General features: G+C 53.1%; 1 protein-coding gene across 1 annotated transcript; it reads left to right on the top strand.

The window, feature by feature from the left end:
* Window positions 1-3935: 3935 nt before the first annotated feature.
* LOC139181478 (melanoma-associated antigen 10-like) lies at window positions 3936-4724 on the top strand. The gene has a single exon (XM_070785007.1). It carries the CDS (start codon window positions 3936-3938, stop codon window positions 4722-4724), a length of 789 nt encoding a protein of 262 aa, XP_070641108.1.
* The last annotated feature ends 4697 nt before the right edge of the window (window positions 4725-9421 follow it).

Raw genomic sequence — 9421 nt, 5'->3', positions numbered from 1 at the left:
TTCAGTACATACACTGTGGTTTGTCCATGTATGAGTATATAAGCACATATAACCATTTTTCTTTTTTAAAATCACTCAGTTGTGTCTGACTCTTTGTGAACCCATAGACTATACAGTCCATGGAATTCTCCAGGCCAGAATACTGAAGTGGGTAGCCTTTCACTTCTCCAGGGGATCCTCAAAACCAGGGATCGAACCCTGGTCTCCCTCATTGCAGGTGGATTCTTCACCAGCTGAGCCACAGGGAAGCCCAAGAATACTGCAGTGGGTAGCCTATCCCTTCTCCAGCAGATCTTCCCAACCCAGGAATTGAACTGGGTCTCCTGCACTGCGGCAGATTCTTTCCCAACTGAGCTATGAGGGAAACATCTAATCTACACAAATATTATACATACAAATCTAACACACACCTCATAGACATTTGAAATGTATTCAGCAATATGAATGAGGATTTAAACATTCATTGTTGGAGTAAAAAGGATAGCACTCCAACAGGATTAATTCTTATCACTGAGCTCTGAAGATTTGATGCTTTTGAACTGTGGTGGTGGAGAAGACTCTTGAGAGTCCTTCGGACAGCAAGGGGATCAAATCAGTCAATCCTAAATGAAATCAACCCTGAATAGAATACTCATTGGAAGGACTGATGCTGAAGTTGGAACTCCGATACTTTGGCCACTTGATGCAAAGAGCCAACTCATTGGAAAAGACTGATGCTGGGAACAATTGAAGGCAGAAGGAGAAGGGAACGACAGAGGATGAGATGGTTGGATGGCATCATCTACTCAATGGACATGAATCTGTGTAGGTTCTGGGGGTTGGTGATGGACAGGGAAGCCTGGCATGCTACAGTCCATGGAGTCCCAAAGAATCAGACACGACTGAGTGAATGAACAACAACCAACAGGTAATATTATTTAATCATCAAACCAAGGGTTCCCCTAAATCACCTGCCACTACTCAGCCACATCACCTAAAACCAAATATTTTATATAAAATGTTTTTGAAGTATGGTGAATGCTGAGGGGCCCCCATGGGAAGATGTGTAGTTCCCGTTGCTCCCCCATGGTCATGGGCACAGAGGGCCCCCATCCAGCATCTGTCCTGGGACTGCAGCTATCTATCGAGTATTAAGGAGTCCCCCTCTTGAGTGAGGATGAGGGGTTCCAGTCACCCCGGAAGAGGTTCCCATCCAATACAACTCCACTCCTACTGGGACTCCTGGAGACCCCGGTCTGGGCTGTCAGGCCGAGCCACCCCTCCTCCACCACTTCCTCAGTGACTCAGGGAGTCAGAGTTGGTCTGAGGGCACAGTCTCATGTGGACAGAGGGAGGGGCCCCCGTCCTGGAGAGACTAGAGGTTAGGACTGAGGGTGCCCAAGGGATGCATGTGCGGCCCTCCCGACAGCCGTGGGGGACCACAGGGTGTGGCGTCCAGATGTGACGTCACTGACCCCGCTGGGAGGGGAGAAGTGAGGGCCTGGGTCATGGAACTCGGGTTCAAGTCAGCAGAGTGAAGGAGCGCAGCTGTGCTAGGAGTAAAGATAGAACCCTGAAGGGGGCGCTGGGACCCCAGGACATACAGGTCGTCACTGCTTTTAGCCGTGCAAGACCCTGACAGGTTTGGCGGAACGAGCCCCTTCTCCTGCTTGCTTCTCAGGGGTCCTGGCTTGGGGAGATGCGGGTTCTAAGGCAAGCAAAGTTGGCAGCTGAGGGCGGTGCCTAGGTGAGCTGGGAGTCAAGGTGACAAAGAGAAAGAGGGTTGAGGAACCCCTGTGGGATCATCTCAGCTTTGGGAAGCCCTGGGCTTAGGAGCCCTTAAACACGTCCACAGTGTCCTCCCGGGGTTTAAGGGCAGTGAAGGCCTTGATGTGAGGGTCCTGCTTCAGGTCGACATAGGGACATCCCCGGACTTGTCAGGACTCAAGATGAGGGCCTTGACGGAGGACACAGGTAACCCCACAGGTCCTGGCACCTGCTGTCAGCCCTGGGAGACCCTGGTGGCGGCATGAGCACAGGGTCGCAGAGACACTGGAGACTTGATATACGGGAGGGGCCTCAGAGGGTGAAGGGGAGGATCTTAGGTTCTGAAAGAGTCTGGGTGAGGACCCTGAGGGAGGTCTGCAGGGACCCTGGCCCTGGGATAGGTTGAGCCCAATATGTGCGGTCTCACTTCCTGATATTCGGGTCTCAGCCTGAGGTCCTGAAACAAGGGGCAGACTTCCTGACATCCGGGTCTCAGACTGGGGACTTCGCATATGGTGCCGAGACTCAGGTGGGCCAATTCCCAGGTCCTGTGGTGTGTCAAGTTGAGGACACTGAGGGAGGAATAGGGTATCGTGGACCACAATCAGAGGAGACCTCAGAGTGCTAAGCCCGTCTCTGTTATCAGTCCAGGGTGTCCGTGGGATAGAATGAGCAAAACAGGCATGGTCCGACTTCCTGACATCCGGGTCTTGGAGAGGCGGGCCCTGGTATAAGGGGCGGGGGCTTCCGTTGGGGAGAGGCGAGAATCCCAGGTCCTGATTGGACGCAAGGTGAGGCGCCTGAAGGAGGACTGAGGGGTCCCTGTGTGAGGACCGACGGAACCCCACAGATCCCCACCCCAGTTGTTGGCCCCGGGAGCCCTTGTGGTGAGAAGAGCACACTAAGCCTGTCACACATGCAGGTCTCAGAGAGACTGGGGACTTGGTGTGAGGAGCCGGGCCTCAGGTAGGGAGAGGACAGAGCCCAGGTCCTACCAGGAGTCAAGGTGAGGACACTGAGGGAGGAGGGGAGCCCGACCCCAGAACTGAGGGGACCCTGGTAGTCCCAGGGTGGGATGACCATGTGCAGGATTTCCTGACCCCCGGTTCTCAGAGAGCCTGGGGACCTGGTGAATGTGGCGGGGTTTCAACATGGCGGACGGGACAATCGCGGGTCCTGCCTGGAGTCTAGGCTCCATGCGGGGAAGGACTGAGGCTGTTAGACCCTAAGGCAGGGAGGGATCCTTGCTCTTGCCCGGAGGGCTGGCACGGGGGCCGGTCTTGGAGGCCCCAGAGCAGGGTGAGCAGCTTATTCACCTCTTTCTTAGGGGCCTTAAAGTGAGGTGTTCTGGTGGAGGGCAGAGGCTTCAGGTCTGCAGAGGCCACACTCCCTGGATACTGAGGGAGGACTCAGCAGACGCCCGCCCCTCTGTTCAGTGCTGGGAAGCCAGATAGGATGTGAGGAGCGGTGACCCAGCATCTCCCCAGCTTAGGAACCACGGGAGGCCCTAGGCAGGTGAGGCCACATATCAGGCCCCCCCAAAAGTTTGTCCAGACATGGCTCTTGTTCTGAGTTTCCCTGCAGGCCCCCAAAGAGGGAAAGTCCAGGCCATTCCAGTGGAAAAGTGAGCACTACACGTGAGCCCCAAAGGGACTAGCCACCCAAGATCTGGGGGGACTTCACAGAGTCAACCCCTCCTACCAGCACAGAAGGCCTAGGTCTGTGCCACAGTCTACCCCCAAGGTGCCCCCTCCATTTGTCTCACAGGGGCTCCAGGAACCAGGAGGAGAAGACTGAGGTCTGAGGTCTGTGTTCTGAGGTCACAGGAGTGCCAGCAGTCAAGGTGAGGTGGGTGTCCTGAGTGTGCGCAGGGTTTCCCCATCCCAGAACAGAGGAGACCTCAAAAGGGCCTAATTCCCCCACCTTGTCAGCCCCAGAAGCTCAGGCTGTACTGGCTGCAGCCTGAGCCGGCATTTCTCTTCCTCACTTGACAGGGGACTGACCACCAAGGAGGAGCGCCCCTGTAACGCCCAAGAGCAGCCCTCAAGGAAGACCAGTAAGTGGACTCAGTCAGAGCCACCCGTGGCGCATTTCAAAACTGAGACCATTTACACTCTCTCTCTTTCCCAGGTCAGTGGTCTCCATTTTCCCCCTACCACACCCCCACTGGGCACAAGACCCCAGTCATCATGCCTGTGGTCCCGACGAATGAGCTCTGCACTTCTGAGGAAGACCTTCAGGGCCAAATCCAGGCCGAGGGCCCAGTGGAGGCGCAGCTCCTGGGGGCTGAGGCGGAGGATGCCTCAACCCCTCTGGCCTCCTTCCCTCCAGTCTCATCTTCCTCTGCCATTGGAGATGCAGAGATCTTGCTTATGCAGGCTCTGAATAGGATGACATGTGAACTACTGGAGTTCCTGATCCTCAAGTATGGCACCCAGGAGCCGATTTTCCAGGCTGAAATGCTGAATACAGTCCTCAGGGATAACCAGGCCCACTTCCCAGTGGTCTTCCGTAAAGCCACACAGTGCCTGCAGCTGGCCTTTGGCCTGGATATGAAAGAGGTGGACCACAGAGAGCACATCTATGTCATGGTCCCTGTCCTGGGCCTCACCCTCAATGAGATGCAGAGGGATGAGCAGAGCATACCAAAGGCTGGCCTCCTGGTGGCAGCCCTGAGCCTGATTATCCTAGCAGGGGACCGGATCAGTGAGGAGAAGGTCTGGGGAGCACTTAGCAAGATAGAGGTATTTCCTGGGGCACAGCACTGCATCTATGGGGAGCCCAAGGAGCTGCTGACCCAAGTGTGGGTGCGGGCGGGGTACCTGAAGTACCGGCAGGTGCGTTACAGCCACCCTGCTCGTTACGAGTTCCTGTGGGGTCCCCGGGCCTATGCAGAGACCAGCAAGCAGAAAGTCAAGGACTATCTGCGCAAGATCAATGGAAGGGGTCCCAGGTTCTTCCCACCCCGGTGGACATAGGTGTGAGGGAGGAGGAAGAGGGGCCCTGAGCCAGAGCAGCAGCCAGGCTCCTTTCAGGCCCACATCCAGCAGCTTGTCCTGGGGGTAGGAAGGGAGGCTGATGCTTCCCTCTGTGTTTGAAGAGGGAGCATTCAGCCTTCTCAGTCGTGACGGCTGGGAGAGTTGGGGGAACTGGTGTGTAGCATCTTTGGTTCCTGTTCGCTACAATGACATGGAGATCCACTTCTGTTTCCTTTAGAAATTTTTCAAATGTTATTCCTTGTAATAGAAGGCCTAACGAGCTTCAGTGTCCAACTATGTCAGTAGCGTTGATCACAGTGTGTTTGTGGTCACCAGTTCAAGAACATGAGTTTTGCTGTTTTGTAAAAGTGATTGTGAACTCTCATTTTATTTTGTCACCCTGAACAAGATTACATGGACTTGGAATATAACTATTTTGGAAATATGATACTACTTAGTAAGAATTAAGAAATAAAATGTATTTGAGGTGAGTTCCTCTGTACTTCTTGTCTGTCATTTTATACAGCTAATCTATCTCTGTTCAATTGGAGTTTTTCAAGTAATTATTTAAGAAAGTACAAAAAAGCCTGATTTCTGCAGCTTCCCAGGTGGCACTAGTGGTGAAGAACCCGCCTGCCAATGCAGGAGACATGAGAGACACAGGTTTGATCCCTGGGTCAGGAAGATCCTCCATCATAGGAAATGGCAACTCACTCCAGTATTCTTGCCTGGAGAATCCCATGGACAGAGGAACCTGGTGTGCTACAAAGTGTCAGACAGGACTGTAGAGACTTAGCACACACACAGCCTGGTTTCTAGCTGCGGACTCCTGGAGGGAGTGAAAGTGAATTGAATCACAACCAGAACCTGATACTGCTGAAGTAAAACCCAGTGGAACATGAGGGCACAGAAGAAGGACTGGGCACCACTGCAGCCTTGACATTTGCTGAGCTTCGGGCTTCCCTGGTAAACTGATGTTTTTGAACTGTGGTGTTGGAGAAGACTCTTGAGAGTCCCTTGGTCTGCAAGGAGATCCAACCAGTCCATCCTAAAGGAAATCAGTCCTGAATGTTCATTGGAAGGACTGATGCTGAAGCTGAAACTCCAATACTTTGGCCACCTGATGTGAAGGACTGACGCATTGGAAAAGATCCTGATGCTGGGAAAGATTGAAGGTGGGAGGAGTAGGGGATGACAGAGGATGAGATGGTTGGATGGCATCACTGACTCGATGGACATGAGTTTGAGTAAGCTCCGAGAGTTGGTGATGGACAGGGAGGCCTGGCGTGCTGCAGTCCATGCAGTCACAGAGTTGGATACGACTGAGTGACTGAACTGAACCGAACTGATTCCTGAGTCTGTAAAAATATCCACCAGATATACCAGCCAGCAAATGCCTGACCTTTCTTAAAAAAGTACTATCTCAACAGATACAAAGAAGAGACTAAATATAGGACTGGAGTATGAGATAGATTGAAACATAGTAATAGCAAATACTCTAACAATTTAAGTATATATATGGTGGCTCAATGGCAAAAGAATCTGCCTGCAATGCAGGAGATTCAAGAGACTCGAGTTCAATCCCTAGGTCAAGAAGATCCCCTGGAGAAGGAAATAGCAAACCACTCCAGTATTCTTGCCTAGAGAATCCCATGGACAGAGGAGCTGGTGTGCCACGTCTGGACTGCAAAAAAGTTGGACACGACTGACGCAATTGAGCAAAAGCAGTGTAGCCCAAGAATTAATATATAGCTAAAAATCCAAACATACACCCACATATACATGTTTAGTGCATACATTGTGGTTTGTGCATGTATGAGTATATAAGCACTGCTGCTACTGCTGCTGCTAAGTCCCTTCAGTCATGTCCGACTCCGTGCGACCCCATAGACGGCAGCCCATCAGGCTTCCCTGTCCCTGGGATTCTCCAGGCAAGACCACTGGAGTGGGTTGCCATTTCCTTCTCCAATGCATGAAAGTGAAAACTGAAAAGTGAAAGTGAAGTCTCTCGGTCGTGTCCGACTCTCAGCGACCCCATACACTGGAGCCCACCAGGCTCCTCAGTCCGTGGGATTTTCCAGGCGAGAGTATAACCATTTTTCTTTTTTAATGTCACTCAGTCGTGTCTGACTCTTTGTGAACCCATGGACTATACAGTCCATGGAGTTCTCCAGGCCAGAATACTGGAGTGGGTAGCCTTTCCCTTCTCCAGGGGACCTTTCCAACCCAGGGATTGAGCCCAGGTCTCCCACATTGCAGGTGGATTCTTCACCAGCTGAGCCACAAGGGAAGCCCAAGAATACTGGAATGGGTAGCCTATCCCTTCTCCAGCAGATCTTCACAACCCAGGAGTTGAACCAGGTCTCCTGCATTGCACACAGATTCTTTACCAACTGAGCTATGAGGGAAACATATAATCTACACACATATATACATACAAATCTGACAGACACCTCATAGACATGTGAAATGTATTCATCAATATGAATGAGGATTAAACAGTGAAAAGGACAGCACTCCCACAGGATCAACTCTTATGGCTGAATGGTGAAGAATTGATGCTTTCGAACTGTGGTGTTGGAGAAGACTCTTGAGAGTCCCCTGGACAGCGAGGAGATCAAATCAGTCAGTTGTAAGGAAATCAACCCTGAATACTCATTGGAAGGACTGATGCTGAAGTTGAAGCTCCAATACTTTGTCCACTTGATGAGAAGAGCCAACTCATTGGAAAAGACTCTGATGCTGGGAACAATTGAAGGCAAGAGGAAAAGGGGACAAGAGAGGATGAGATGGTTGGATGGCATCACAAACTCAATGGACATGAGTTTGTTCAAACTCTGGGAAATAGTGAAGGACAGGGAAGCCTGGCACGCTGCAGTCCATGGAGTTGCAAAGACTTGGACACGATTGAGCAAATGAACAACCACCAACAGGTAATATTATCTAATCATCAAACCAAGGGTTCCCCTAAATCACCTGCCATACTCAGCCTCTTCACCTAAAACCAAATATTTTATACAAAATGTTTTCCAAGTATGGTGACTGCTGACGGGCCCCCACCGGAAGATGTGTGGTTCCCTGTGATCCCCCATGGTCATAGGCACAGCAGGCCCCCATCCAGCATCTGTCCTGGGACTGCAGCCTTCTCTCGAGTGTTAAGGAGGCCCCCTCCTGAATGAGGATGAGGGGGTCCAGTCACCCCGCAACAGAGGTTCTCATAGAATACAATTCCATTCCCACGGGGACTCCTGGAGACCCCGGTCTGGGCTGTCAGGCCGAGCCACCCCTCCTCCACCACTTCCTCAGTGACTCAGGAAGTCAGAGTCGGTTTGAGGGCACAGTCTCATGTGGACAGAGGGAGGAGCCCACATCCTGCAGAGACTCGAGATGAGGACAGAGGTTCCCCAAGGGATACATGTCCCGCCCTCCCGACAGCCATGGGGGACCATGGGGTGTGGCGCCCAGATGTGACGTCACTGACCCCGCTGGGAGTGGGGAAATGAAGGCCTGGGTCACGGAGCTTGCGTTTACGTCAGCAGAGTGAAGGAGCCCAGCTGTGCTAGGAGTCAAGGTAGAACCCTGAGGGGGGCGCTGGGAGTGCAGGACATACAGGTCGTCACTGCTTTTAGCCCTGGGAAACCCCGAGAGGCTTGTGGAAACGAGCCCCCTCTCCTGCTTGCCTCTCAGGGGTCCTGGCTTGGGGGGATGCTGGCTCTAAGGCGAGCAAAGTTGGCAGCTGAGGGCGGTGCCTAGGTGAGCTGGGAGTCAAGGTGACAAAGAGAAAGAGGGTTGAGGAACCCCTGTGGGATCATCTCAGCTTTGGGAAGCCCTGGGCTTGGAGCTGTGATATCATGTCCACAGTCTCCTCCCGGGGTCTCAGGGCAGTGAAGGCCTTGATGTGAGGGTCCTGCTTCAGGGCAACATAAGGACACCCCCGGACCTGCCAGGGCTCAAGATGAGGGCCTTGAGGGAGGACACAGGTAACCCCACAGGTCCTGGCACCTGCTATCAGCCCTGGGAGACCCTGGTGGCGGCATGAGCACAGGGTCGCAGAGACACTGGAGACTTGATATACGGGAGGGGCCTCAGAGGGTGAAAGGGAGGATCTTTGGTTCTGAAAGAGTCTGGGTGAGGACCCTGAGGGAGGTCTGCAGGGACCCTGGCCCTGGGATAGGTTGAGCCCAATATGTGCGGTCTCACTTCCTGATATTCGGGTCTCAGCCTGAGGTCCTGAAACAAGGGGCAGACTTCCTGACATCCGGGTCTCAGACTGGGGACTTCGCATATGGTGCCGAGACTCAGGTGGGCCAATTCCCAGGTCCTGTGGTGTGTCAAGTTGAGGACACTGAGGGAGGAATAGGGTATCGTGGACCACAATCAGAGGAGACCTCAGAGTGCTAAGCCCGTCTCTGTTATCAGTCCAGGGTGTCCGTGGGATAGAATGAGCGAAACAGGCATGGTGTGACTTCCTGACATCCGGGTCTTGGAGAGGCGGGCCCTGGTATAAGGGGCCGGGGCTTCCGTTGGGGAGAGGCGAGAATCCCAGGTCCTGATTGGACGCAAGGTGAGGCGCCTGAAGGAGGACTGAGGGGTCCCTGTGTGAGGACCGACGGAACCCCACAGATCCCCACCCCAGTTGTTGGCCCCGGGAGCCCTTGTGGTGAGAAGAGCACACTAAGCCTGTCACACATGCAGGT

Source organism: Bos indicus, chromosome X, assembly GCF_029378745.1.
Source record: "Bos indicus isolate NIAB-ARS_2022 breed Sahiwal x Tharparkar chromosome X, NIAB-ARS_B.indTharparkar_mat_pri_1.0, whole genome shotgun sequence".
In the NCBI taxonomy this organism is placed as follows: Eukaryota; Metazoa; Chordata; class Mammalia; order Artiodactyla; family Bovidae; genus Bos; species Bos indicus.
This window is presented reverse-complemented; position numbering and strand designations above follow the sequence as displayed.